At 43.1% G+C, this 13625-nt stretch overlaps 2 protein-coding genes across 6 annotated transcripts in view; both read right to left on the reverse strand.

The window, feature by feature from the left end:
• Positions 1–1709, reverse strand: part of POLR3B (RNA polymerase III subunit B) — a 109310-nt gene extending 107601 nt beyond the window's left edge. The window contains exon 1 of one of the 2 annotated variants that reach the window (XM_025881247.2): positions 1583–1709. In XM_025881247.2, coding sequence (XP_025737032.1) covers positions 1583–1654 — 72 coding nt within the window. In that variant the 5' untranslated portion in view covers positions 1655–1709. Of the gene's footprint in view, positions 1–852; positions 1318–1582 lie in introns of those variants that run through there. The other variant, XM_073900356.1, reaches the window with a different exon arrangement.
• A 7021-nt stretch (positions 1710–8730) lies between these two features.
• The window catches only part of TCP11L2 (t-complex 11 like 2), a 48216-nt gene continuing 43321 nt past the window's right edge, over positions 8731–13625 (reverse strand). For all 4 annotated transcript variants that reach the window (XM_025882359.2, XM_025882358.2, XM_073900357.1 and 1 more), the window contains one exon: positions 8731–11168. In XM_025882359.2, coding sequence (XP_025738144.1) covers positions 10927–11168 — 242 coding nt within the window. In that variant the 3' untranslated portion in view covers positions 8731–10926. The remainder of the gene's footprint in view (positions 11169–13625) is intronic.

Here is a 13625-nt window from a genome sequence, read left to right on the forward strand (position 1 = left end):
AGAGCAGAGAACAGGTGGGAGTGAGACAAGTCAGCAGCCTAGGAAGTAAGAGAACAGTGGTTCCAACTTGGAGAATCGCGGGAAGTCTCAGATCTGAGCGTACTTAGTAGGCAGGATCCTAAGATGTGATGGTGGATGGGACACGAGAGGGCCAGGAAGAGGAATTGTTATTCCTGATTCAGAAGCCTAGGACTGTGGTTCTGGTTCCTTTACAACTGTGCAAATTCAAGCAAGATATATATAAATCCTTCAGGCTTATCTCTCAGGTCTTCGGAGAAGCAGTCAGTCTGTAGTTAAGAACGAAAACTAAAATCCGACAGCCAAAGTCCAAAATCCAGATCAGCCACTTAACAGCTTTCTGACACTGGATTAATTACGTAACCTCTCTGCGCCGTGAAAATAGTACTTATTTCAGAGAATTAAATAATGCAATGCACTTTAGGTTTAGACAGAGCCTGTCACATAGCAAGTGCTTGGTAAATGCTGGCTCTTAACTCTTCGAAGAGTTAAAAAAAAAAAAAATCCAGTATTGCCCGATGATCACCAGTGTACTGCAAAGCACTCATGGATTAAATCTTTTGGACTAATCATAATGGACCTCACTAATCTGCCAAATAATTATAAAGAAATTCTTATAATCCAATAGATTCACAGATCATGTCACTCTCCTGCTTAAACCCTTCAATAGCATCTCATCACTCCTTCGGAGGTCTTCGGACGTCTATGGGAGATCAAAACCGTCCCTAGTCAGGACCCTCAACTACCCCTCTCTCACCTCTGTTCCTCCGTTTCTCCTCACTCTAGTACTACGGGACTGCAATTCCTGAAAAACAGAGGGTCTGACAATCTTACCTACAGCGGTGCTCAAGTGTCTTGTTCCTCTACTTCAAAGTTCTCCCTGGACAATTTCTCCACTTCCCCCGTTCCATGCCAATAAAGACTGAGGCCCAGAGGGGTTATGTGTGCCTTTCCAGAAAGTAAAATTATGTCCACAGCTGAACATTATTCATTAGGGAGCTCACGGGAGGGCACACTTCTGATTACCTGATGAAAGGTATGGGGATACTCCCCAAAATACAGATTTTTTTTTTTCTAAAAACTCAAAAGATACTGAGTAAATGTTCAGGGCGTTTAAAATACTCCTGCAGCCCAAACTTGGATGGTTAAAAGGATTACTGGCCCGGGATTCGGAGGATGTGGTTTCACCGCCACGGGCAAATGTGGGGCCTGACGAAAGCGTCCTCTCTAACCCCGCGGGGATGCACTACGTGCCCCCAGGTGGGTGCGAGGACCAATCGTGCCCCGACACACACGAGCACCGAAGGAGCCCCCAGCCCCGAGCAGCGAGCGCGCGGGACTGCCCCGCCCGCCCACCGCCGGCTGAGCGCTCCTCCGAGCTCGACCCCTCCACGTGCACCCGGCAGCCCGCTCCGGAAGAGACCCGCTCCGGAAGAGACCCGCTCCGGCGCCGTGAGCATGCGCAGAGCTGCCCCCCCCCCCCCCCCGCCGCCACGAGAGCTCTCGGGGCAACGCCTCCTGCGGACGCTCCCGGCCCTTTCCGCTCCCCGCCGGCTGTCCTCACCTCTACAGTGGGGATGGGCGCTGCCAGTTGCTCCGGGCTCAGGTTCCCAAACTCTTCCGCAAGCACGTCCATGCTGCGCTGCTCACGACGAAGGTAGAAACAAGGAGAATCCCCCCCCCCGCCCGCTTGCGCTGCCCCCAAGTAAACTGCAGCACCCGCGAGGAGCGGTGCGCGGAGGCCTAAACGGTCCCCGCCGCGCAGGTTAATTGGTGGTGGGACAGAAACGTTCTGCCTGCTCCCGGCCCCAACCTGCGGTGGAACCCGGATGTGGCTGAGGCGAAGCTGGGAAACTGCGCCCCCTGCTGTCGCTTGGAGGTGTCTGCCGGCTAATCTTAACCAGCGGACAGGTTTAGTGCCAATTACTCCATAATTGAGACCAGTAAAGCGTATTGGTTGTAATTTTTTAAATAATTCAAAGAAAAGGGTAAACGGATAATTTGCGCAACTTGAGCCACCGAGGCAGATGATTCGTTCAATCCAGTCCAAAACTACACGTTGTAGAGTATGGAAAAATAGGAAACTTAAATGCTTAGTAGTAGGGAATTGGTTAAAAAAAATTATGGTACCTATGTGTGATGGAATATTATGCAGTCATCAAAATGACCTAAAGTGAGGAGGGATTAACTCACTAGAGAGTAGAGCAAACAGGACAGTAATTAAGATAATGTTATATTCTCAAAGGACTGGAGAAAAGATCCGGGAATAAATACCAGGATGTAGAGAAATTTAATATGAAAATCTGATGATATTTTAAATCAGGCAAAGACGGGTTATCCAATAAATGATACTGGAACAGCTGATTAGCCATTTAGAAAAAAAGTCTAAGTAAATCCTTTATGGCTTATGTATTTAAATGTTAAAACTTAAAAAAATATATATAAGTTGAGTATGTTCGTAAGATTGAGATTGTGAAAGTCTTCAAGGACAGCAACACAGAAATCCTAAAGGGAAATATTCATAGATTTGGTAATATAATTGTAACCATAGTTTTATGATTCCATGAAAATGTAAAATTTTCTGAACAGGTTTTTTAAAAGATTTTATTTACTTGAGAGAGCGAGCACAAGCAGGGGAGAGGCAGAGGGAGAAGCAGACTCCCCATTTAGCAAGGACCCCGACATTGGGGCTTGATCCCAGGACCCCAGGATCTTGACCTGAGCCAAAGGCAGACACTTAACCAACTGGGCCTCGTGCAGGCTCCCTTTCTGAACAGATTTTTTAAATTCACTGTGAATAGAGTTCTTTAAAAACACAAGTTGTTAGAAAACAAAGTATTGGATTGGTAGCCCTAATTTAAAATGAACTACAGATCAATAGGAAAAACTCCCACTGGAAGAAAACAGGGCAAAAGATACCAGCGATTGTTTAACTGGTACACAGTTTCCGTTTGGGAAGATGCAAAAATTGTGGAATTGGCAGTGGTGAGGATTGCACAACAGTGTGAATGTACTTAAGGCCACTGAACTGCATGCTCCAAAATGGTTATAATGGTAAATTTTCTGTATATTTTGCCATAGTAAGTTCTGAAAATTTGTAAATATACATTTACCATTTTCTCATCATGAACATATAACCCTTGCCTGCTGTTTAATTTCTGCATTAGCAATTCTTAGGAGATACAGGCACTGAAATTTACTTGAAGTAGCTAATTAAAAGAAGAATCTTAACCCTGTGCTTGAAGATCTTACAGTTCACTTAAAGAGACACATATACTTTTGTATCATCCTTGTGAATTACCGGAGAGCAGCCTATTTAGAATCTAGCATGGAAGGGACTGTGAGGTGATTTTTAGATGGCAGAGTTCTCAAGTTTGGCCCAGATGTGTTGGCTTACTGCTCCAGAGTCCTCTTGGCTTTCCACGCTCAAAGTGCTTCTCCAATTTTAGCATCTGAATCACCTGGAGAACTTAAAACAACCTCAATTTTCGTATTAGACAGGTTTGAGCTGGGGCCTATAGATTTGTAGTTCCAGTAAGTTCCCAAGTGTTGCTGATGCTGCTGGCCCAGGGATCACACTTTGGGAATCACTGTCCAACATAAGACATATCGCTGGATACCGTATCCTCTGTTTATGCATCTAGCTCTTCTTCAGACCCAGAGCTCCTGGAACAGGAACTCTCTCGTTTGTCTTTGCATTCCCAGGTTCTAACCCATGTTTGCTCCTGAATAAATTTTTGTTGAATAAGTAATTTGAAAGAAAATAATGCAGTGAGTATTAATAAATTTGATATTTCATGTTTAAAAATACTTATTTTTTGTTTTGTTTTGTTTTTTTAGTTTCTCTTGAAAAGAGATGGATCAGGTAGCAGGGGTCCCAGAATCCTGCATGGGAACAATTAGCTGACGCTGAGTGGTGTCGGGGCCCTTAGACCACAGCTGCCACGATCCGTGCAATCCTTCCCTTGCTGCACCTGCCTCCCCCCTCCCGCCCTCTCTGCCAGGTATTGGCATTTGCTCCCAGGTCAACCCATGACTTCTTTCTTATGCCCTAAGGAACTGAATTTTAAAAACCAATAAGCCAGAAGCAGTCTCCTGAGTTCTCTGTTTTCTGCTGTCACATCCTTTTCCTGAGATATTAGTGCAAAAAGACTCATGGTTTGAGTAGAAGGCCGGGCATTTTGGGAAGGGAAATCTTGGAGGGAAAGATGGCTGACATCTTGGAATACAGTGCTATCATTTAAGTATAAAGTGCTGCAATAGTCAGATGAGAAGGTGACCATGGGGAGGTGGGTAGGGGAAATAGGGGCAAAAGAAAGAGGAAAAACAGAGGTGTCCAAGTTGGACTTTCATTTACTGATCATTTACTCTATGCCAGGCATTGGAATAACCACTTTGTGTGCATTCTCTGATGTAATGATCAACTGCTGGGAGGTAAGTATGATTATCTCCACTTGACAGGGGAAAAGACTAAGGTTCATAGGGATTAAGAAATTTGCCAAGCAGAGCTGGAATTTAAATCCATAATTATCTGACCCCAGAGCTCATGCTTTCAACCACTCTATCATAATACCACACTGAATGGATGGGGTGGCAGAAGACATTTCAAGCAGAGAAAAACAGCGTGAGCAATGGCATGAGAGCTTTACACAGTACCACATCCTGACAATTGAGTGTGGCTCTCCATAGGGCTTGTCTATAGGGAAGTGTCTGTCAATGACACTGGAAAGATCTATCGGGGCTGGGCCATTATTGGCCTTTATGCCATGTTAAAGAAATCAGACCTTACTTTGAGAGGCTTCAACATGAAGACACTAGAAACAAAGGATTGTCCTCTCTTCTTCAAAACCTTGATGCATCCAGACTGGGAGAACACATGCATGATCCTGATTTCTAAACCTGAATAAATTCATGATAGAACTAGCAAAGACTAGAACAATGTTGGGGAAAGAACATGGGCTCTTCAGTCTGGACAGGCAAGGGCAAAGAGGGAGTCCATGAAGCCTATCATTTCACAAACAGCAAGGTGAGGCTGAACATGGACAGAAGCCTCTAATCAGAGAACAACCGGCATTTTGAGCAAGGGGGGATGGTCCAAAAACCTCTTGCTGCTTGATACGCCCACAAACCCCTTTTCTGAAAAGCCTTGCATTGTGTCATGAGATCGGGCCGTCCTGGGAGAACCGATAGGGCCAGGAACCTGTCAAAGACAGCCAGGTAGGGGAGCCGAGGTGGCTTGTCAGGCATGAGACCCCTACCCAATGCAGGATAGTGGGAGAGAGGAGTGACCATACTGACCAATGGCAAGTAGACTCAATCATTTCTCTCTGGGATGTTATTAAGAAGGACCAGAAGGGAGGGCAGCCACAGAAAGAAGCAGAGAAGTAAAACGCCAAGGAAGCTTTTGGAAGCAGTGAGAAATAATTTTGATTGGATGACCTTAGGAAACCTACATAGCAAGTAGTTTAAGAGCACACTTTCCAGGGTAAGACTCTCTGGGTTCACAGACACTCACCAGCTCTGTAACCTTGGACAACTTCCTTGGCCAATCTGGAGTCTCATTTTGCCTATATGGAAATAGTGATAAAGCCTGCCTCCCAGGGTGTTGTGCAGTTATAGGAGATCAGGTGTATGAAGTGCTTAGAGTATTCCTTGCCTGCCAGTGTGGCTGCTGAAGACAGAATCTGGGTTTTCTTCTTTATAAAACCTTGCAATAAATCCCTCGGCCCCTTTCCCTTGAAATCTGAAAGAGGCTGACATAGTAAGCTCAGAAATGAGAAAGAGAAAGCTTCACCCCAAAAACAGAGAACAAGAGGACACAAGTTAGTAATACAAGCATACTTTCTAAAAGATCAAATCAGGGGCGCTGGGTGGCTCAGTCGGTTAAGCGTCTGCCTTCGGCTCAGGTCATGATCCCAGCGTCCTGGAATCAAGCCCCGCATCGGGCTCCCTGCTCCGCGGGGAAGCCTGCTTCTCCTTCTCCCACTCCCCCTGCTTGTGTTCCCTCTCTGGCTGTGTCTCTTTCTGTTAAATAAATAAAATCTTAAAAATAAAAGATCAAATCACAAGTGATTACTAACTAGATACAACTAGAACATGTTGGGTTTGTCACTTTCCTTTGCAGCTGTCACCAAGGACAATTACTGCTGCCTTCTGCATACCCTTGAGCTCTGCCAGTGACAATACTGGGCTTAATGAACCATGGTTCTGATGGGATATGACCATCTCTGTTCTGATGTATTTAAGTACTTGACCATCACAGCTCACAGTACTAAAACCTCCTGAAGCTTGAAGGAGATTTAGGACTAATAAATTACAGTTATTTTAATGTATTCTGATGACATTATTCTTTGGAGTTTGCAGACAATTTTGAATACATTATCTCATTTGATTCTCACAGCATCTCTGTGAGGTAGGGTAGGAAACTGGTAAGGAAATTAAGGAAACTGGCATGAGTTCATATAGCTATTAAGTAGAGGAAGTGAATTCAAACTCAGGTCTTGTGACTCTCAGTCCCATGCTACTTTCACTAAACAATGAGTGGAAAATTTTGGAACTTACCATCCCCAGAGGTGGAACAGGCTGAACTTCAGTTTCAAGAAGGGTTCGAGTTATGGGTGCCTGGGTGGCTCAGTTGGTTAAGCAACTGCCTTCGGCTCGGGTCATGATCCCGGAGTCCTGGGATCGAGTCCCACATCAGGCTCCCGGCTCAGCGGGGAGCCTGCTTCTCCCTCTGACCTTCTCCCCTCTCATGCTGTTTCTCTCTCTCTCTCTCTCAAATAAATAAAAATAAAATCTTTAGAAAAAAAAAAAGAAGGGTTCGAGTTAGAAATAAAAATACATTGCACAACAGGTGGTGCACCCCGCACAGGTGGCATACTACGCCAAGCAGACACAGCGCTCTCTACTGCTTATCCTGGACCTGGCTTCAAAATCCTCTCAACACAGTGCTCTGGAGAACTACTAGTCAAAGATCAGAGCAGGCATGGCTTTAAACCTTTCTTCAGAAAGAGAAGATTCATGGGGCTTATTGAAGGAAGCTAGAAGAACCCAAGGTAGAGACTGCTAATACTGACCAATATATCCAAATCAGCCTCTTCTTCCTCGGCATCTTGTCCTGCCTCCCTTGCAGTTAGATGAGGCCACGTGATTGAGTTCTGGCCGATGAACCATCAGTGGAAGTGGGCAACCCTTTTCTTTCCCTATCTTCTGAGTGACTGGAGACTTTGAAGAGCTAGGGGGACATCAGTCACAGGATGGATGGAAGTTGGCCTTCTGAAGGGCTGAATGGAGTAGCACCTCCCCGAGAGCCCACCAACCTACCCCCTGCTTTGAAGTATAATTTGAGAAATGTGGGTCTATGAGGCCACTGAGATGGGGAGCTATTTGTTCAACAGTTCATCTGCACACACCAATAAAGGCTGACTTTGCATGCCTATACCCTTCCTTGAATCATCTTACGGTGTTATTCTCAGAGGCAATGCTATATTGGGTGAGCTCACACATTTCTCACATTCAAATTTTAAAGACCTCACAAATGTACATGATGGTGGGTTTTTTTTTTCTTCTTCTCTTTCTGTTCCTCAACAAACCTTGTCCATTTGGAAGACATCTCTAGTTGGGTGACTTTGATGGGACCATGGGAGTCTAAGGGTCAGCTACTCCCTCATTCACTCCCCTGCAAATCAGAGCCCGGGCACTTGTTCTAGATTCTTCTGCTTGTTGATATCTGGGACTTTAAATCTTGAGCAAATGAAGCGAAGCAAGGACAGTTGAGAAATCAGTCTCTGAAGCCGTAAGACTGAATCCAGCTTGGCCAGAGTCCTGTAGCTTGCATTGCCCTGGTTCCTACCCATTTTCCAAGCCTGATTCCCCAGATTAAGAAGATTCTGTGAGGTACTTAATAGCTAAGCAATAAGCTCCCTTTCTGCTTCAGTTGGTGTGGGTCCATTTCTGTTCCTTAAACCATGTGTTCATGTGTGAGTGCATGTATGTGTACACACTCCATGCAGAGGAATATTCCAGCACCAACAGCAACTGTTCTTTGCCAGGGTAATCTTTCCAAAACACAATTTCCAAATACATAATTTCTAAAACATAACTCTCTCCTGTTTCAAAAGATTCAAATTCTTCATCTATTTCAGGCCAAAACCCACAAATTTTAGCATAACATCCCAGAACCTTTTTACCTCTCTCGTTTTGCCTCCCCTCACTTTTACTTTTCTACTGGGTGCTGGCCCTTGGCTTGCCATTTCTCCACACCACTGTACTCACCATGCCCTTGGCCTATTGTGCCTTCCCCTTTCTCAGCCCCTTGGCAATTCCTGCCTATCCTTTCTGTTGTAGCTCAAAAACAATCTCCATGAAATAGAATTTGATGGTATTACCTCTAGCACTATGTGTACTTGTTTTATGGCCCATATTACACTTTGTTGTGATTGTTCACAAGTTTGTCCTTGTTACTAGGCTATAAGCTTCTTGAGGACAGTGTCTTGTCTAGTCACTGTGTATCACAACACGTAGGATACCCCTGGGCATATAGTATATGCTTAGTAGGTATTTGTTGACTGACCGACTGAGTGACCATGACCTGATCTCTTTAAGGCTCTGACAATCACCAGAAGAATCATTCTAGAACAACTACAATAAAGACTGTACAATATCCAGCCCTGAGCTACCCAAAGGTGGTTTAGAAAACAAAGAGACACTGGCTATCTTGAAATAATTTTTAATGTTTTAAAATTTAACTAGTGCACACAATACATGTTTTAGCAGAAGAATGAAAATGTGTGTATGGTGTTTAATAAAACTGACATTACAAAACAAGACGTTAAGAAAACTTCAAAAGTAGAAGTAAACACTTAAGTAAAACAAAACAAAAAAACCACAAAACACAAAACAACATGCTAAGGGATATGCTTTTAAAATCCTAATAAATGTAGTTGCTTAAATCCAGACTTGAGACATTGAGATTTACTTTGGGACTTAAAAAAGGAAAAATAAAGCAGCAGAATGCCCTTCATTTAAAATGCATTTAAAAAAAATGTCTGCACATTGTTTTCCTGCTGGCAATTGCGATATAATCAAGTATATAAGAATACCAGCTGGATTCCAATCTGATGGTAAAAAAAGCACACCACCTGGTCTTCCTGTTAAGTATACAGTTTACCTCAGAAAGCAACGAGAAGTCACACTACCTATTACTTTTCCATGTCAGACCCTCCCTGCCACCCATACTCCAAAGTGAACAGAGTTGAAAACTACTTCAACTTAAGTGAAAATGAAAACAAAAATCTTCAGCACCTTATAGTTTCTAAGCACAGGGCAACACGGGCGGAAGGGAAATACAGGAACAGGGGGCGGAAAACGGGTAACACCAGTGATGTGCTCTTCAGGAGAAGTTACTTATACACAGCTGCTCAGATGGTTAGAATGGCTGATTTATATATTGGTCATTGTGAGGAAAAAAAAAAGGACTTTCAAAATTTCCTCAAATTTTGTCAGATCCCTCCAAAATGTAAAGTTCGGAGGTAATTTATCCACACAATCATTTCCTAGAACTTTATCAAATAATTAAGTAGCACCATAATGGTGGAAGTCATAGTGAGGAGAAGGAGGTAAGAAAGGAATGCTCCTTTTTACGTCCTACACACTCTTCCCCACCAGACTATGAAGATTCAGTGAGTCCTTAGAGAACAAAATAACCAAAATGTGTTTGATGGGAATAAAGTACTTTCTAGATGGAGTCTGCCCAGACTGGAGTGTTTCCCTTAACATTTCAAAAGAAGTATTCAACTCCAGGACAAGCCGATTTCTCTAAAGGCCCGATGACAGCCAGTGCCGACTTGGCCAAGTTTTGCTTTAATGCTTGAGAATGTCAAATGATAATGAGACTTAGAAGAGCATCTTGGTCACAGCGGGGTAAGAATTTAATCAGCACAGGGGGCATTTGCTAGCAAGTTATATGGTTAAAAAAAATCCAAAGTTTGGACTATTTCTTTTTCAGATGTGAACTTCACTGAGAACAGTGATCTCCCTGGGGATCTGGTTTTATTGTTAACTTCCCTTCTTATTATAAATAAATCAATTCAAACCACTCCTGCCTTATGTAAAAATATCAAAATCTTATATAAACCTTACCTATGGCCTGAGAAATGCAAGGACATTCACTAAGATATTTGTGCAAAAGTTGTTTCTCTCAGAGGGCAGGATAAGTTGCAGGCAGAAAAACCAACCTCTAGAATAAAATTTTGGAAGGGATTTTTTTTCTATTTTCACTAAATGAACAAGTTTTATCTAAAATTTGTACATAGCTTTAAAATATTTTTAACAAATTTAAGTTCTAGACAAATACTGACAATTGGTAATATGTGATTTGGTACATTTGTGGAATTTGAAGACTTACTATGTAAGTTTCTGTTACACATTAATAATATTTAATTGTACATTTCAAATACAATTATGCTTACTTCACATCATTTATTCAGAACATCAGTCCCCTTGGTGATTCTCACGACTTCCAATCCTTTAAGAAGTTGTACCAAAATTAAAAATCATTAGATTTGATAGTGACAAGTGAGGAAATACAACTCCTTAAAGTTGAATGAATAAGCCATATATGAATACTTAAGAAAACATTTACAAGTATTATATAGGTAATATAATTAATTACAAATTGCTTTCTGTCCATTAAAAACATCTCTTTTGAACTTGAAAATGATGCATGAATAGGGTCTATATGATGTGCATGTTTTCTGCAACACTAATATTACCAGATTTCACAAATTCAGGCTAACACTGCACCATGAAAAGGACTAAGAATGTGTCGCATCTGTAATGCCACTGGTGGAAAGAGACTGGGTACCAAAGTGCTGGATTTCCAACCTCACATCCAATGTCAGTTCCTCCTTAGTTAGAAGATGAGGCATCCGCCTTTCCCATGGCTTCCTCACCGAAGAGCAGCTTTCGAAGTATATTTGCATAAAATGGTCCGTACACTTGTTTGTTGAGATTCACAATGTTTGCATATTGAGAGCCTAGCACTTCTAGCTCCTGTTGAATGACAGCAAGGCCTCCTGGCACGGGAGGCATGCATTTTTGAGGACTTGGAAGACAAAGTAGGCTTTTCATGTATAGTTGGATTCGTTTATCTGGGGAAAAAGAAGATATCTTTATCTCTCCCATTATTAAAGAACATGATTTTTAAAAAGAAATGAGAATAGTAATTATGGGGGCGCCTGGGTGGCTCAGTCAGTTAAGCGGCTGCCTTCAGCTCAGGTCATGATCCCAGGGTCCTGAGATCGAGCCCCACGTCGGGCTCCCTGCTCAGTGGGGAGCCTGCTTCTCCCTCTCCCTCTGCCTACTGCTCTGCCTACTTGTGCTCTCTATCTCTCTGTCAAATAAATAAAATCTTTAAGAAGAATAGTAATTATGGTAGGTGAATTGCAATAATATTCTCAATTCTTTGCCCTCCCTGTATCCACGCTCTTTATGAGGTAGCTTTGCAGCTCTTCAAATCGAAAGCTGGAGACTGTTTCCCCATGTCTTGAACTGGGGCTGGCCTTATGGCTTGTTTTGGCTGATAGAGAATGTGGCAGAAGTGCTGGGATGCTAGTTGCATGCAGAGGCTCCAAGTGCCATGGTTCACACCTGCTTTCTCTACCCACCACTGCACGTGAATAAACCTGGGCTGGATGAGAGACCACATCGTGGGAAGCCCAGCTGTTCCATCTGAGGCCATCCTAGACCAACCTAGAGACAACAAGCTTGCAAACACTTGAGAGAGTCCAGGCAAGATCAGCAGAGCTACCTACCCAAGCCACAGCTGACTGCATAAGCAAGACCAGATGAACTACCCAGGTGCCCCGCAGACCTGTGAACAACACTATATTTGTGGGGTTTTTTTAAGCTCTGGAGTTTGAGGTGCCTTGTTACACAGCAATGTAGACAAAAAAATGTAGAGCACTTCTGGAGTAGGACAGGGACTCTTCTACAAAAAACTTAATACTTAATGTACATGATTTTAGTCATGTACATGAAAGCTGAGTTTGTAAACTGGCACTGCTAGTTCAGCCCCACACAATGGTTTTTTTGCGGGGGGTGGGGGGCTTAGAAATAGAAACTTTAAAATCAGGGGATTTCACATAGAAATCCAAATTTCTGGTTCCTCTTGAAAAATGTAGAGATGCAAACTTGGGGGCCCAAATTACCACATGACCAGGGTGACCACACATCCAGGTTTTCCCAGGACACTCAGAGTTTACACCTGTTGTGCTGGCATAATTAACAAGAATGCTCTAAAAAGTGTCTTGGTTTGGACAATAAATTATACAGTTGCCCCACCTATGGCCAACAATCTGGAGGCAATGAGGGGCTGCCCCAACTGGCACTCCAGTTGTCCATCTTCGCCATCCTCCTACTTCCCTGCTTCAACGCATCTGCATGTGAGGCGACTTTACAAAAGGATGAAATGCATAAGTAAATGAGGCTGCAATAGTATCAGACAAACAGTACCAGACAGTCCAGACCCACTACAGGCCACAGTGCCCCAAGGACTTCTTTTGGCTTTGGAAATGGAAACCTCACAAAGGAAAGCTTACTAAAGAGAACACAGTTCATAGGATATGGACCATGATGACATTAATAAAACTCTTGTCTCCAAACACTTCTCCCAAAAGTCACACATTGCAGCTAGGTCTGACCTAGAATTCTAAGTTCCCAATGTCGCATGTCTTGTCTTAGCCAGAACTGTTTTCTCTTACTAGACGACCCTTCCCTGTCATCTCATCTCATCTCTGCTCAAAGTCCAAAACATCCTTCAATGCCAAGCCTAAAGTTACTTCCTTTCTGTGGCTTTCCCTAACATCCGTCAGACAATCATGCCGTATTACAGTTACTTGAGAACATATGTCTCTCTCTCTCTCTCTCTCTCTTCTTACACGTAGAGTTGCCTGAGGGTGAGGGCTGTGTCTTTTTTATCTTCAAATCCCTGGTCTGACACGTGGCAGGCACATCACAGATGCTGACTGAACTGAGAATGGAATGAAAAAGCTCTGTAAAGGTGAATACATCCAACAGAGTCAGCGAGAAATGGGGTGGACAGTCAAAGAGGACTTGGCATCACTCATAATTCGTCAACAAGAAGAAATCATGTAAGTATCACTTATACAACTGAAAATTACTTTTAAAAAACAGAGATAGCTACAAACATGCAAATAATCTACATAGCAGGTAATCTATAAATAATTTTTCCCTAGTTTTCATATGCATCTGAAAAAAGCTGATTTGAAAGAAACCTTTTCTAGTTATCTTTTTAAAAGGCTAAGAACACAGTGGGAGTTGTAATCCCATTCTAAAGAAACAGCACATCAAGAACAAAAGAAGGCAGGGGCACCTGGGTGGCTCAGTTGGTTAAGTGTCTGCCTTTGGCTCAGGTCATGATCCTGGGGTCCTGGAATCAAGCCCAGCATCAGGCTCCCTGCTCAGCACAAAGTCTGTTTCTCCCTCTCCCCACCTTCCTACCCCGCTTTGTGCCCTCTCCCTTTCTCTCTCAAATAAACAAAATCTTGGGGAAAAAAAGAAAAGAACAAAAGAAGGCAGACTATGGG

This window comes from Callorhinus ursinus, unplaced genomic scaffold, assembly GCF_003265705.2.
Source record: "Callorhinus ursinus isolate GAN/ISIS: 27379988/994484 unplaced genomic scaffold, GSC_fseal_2.0 scaffold14, whole genome shotgun sequence".
Classification (NCBI taxonomy): domain Eukaryota; kingdom Metazoa; phylum Chordata; class Mammalia; order Carnivora; family Otariidae; genus Callorhinus; species Callorhinus ursinus.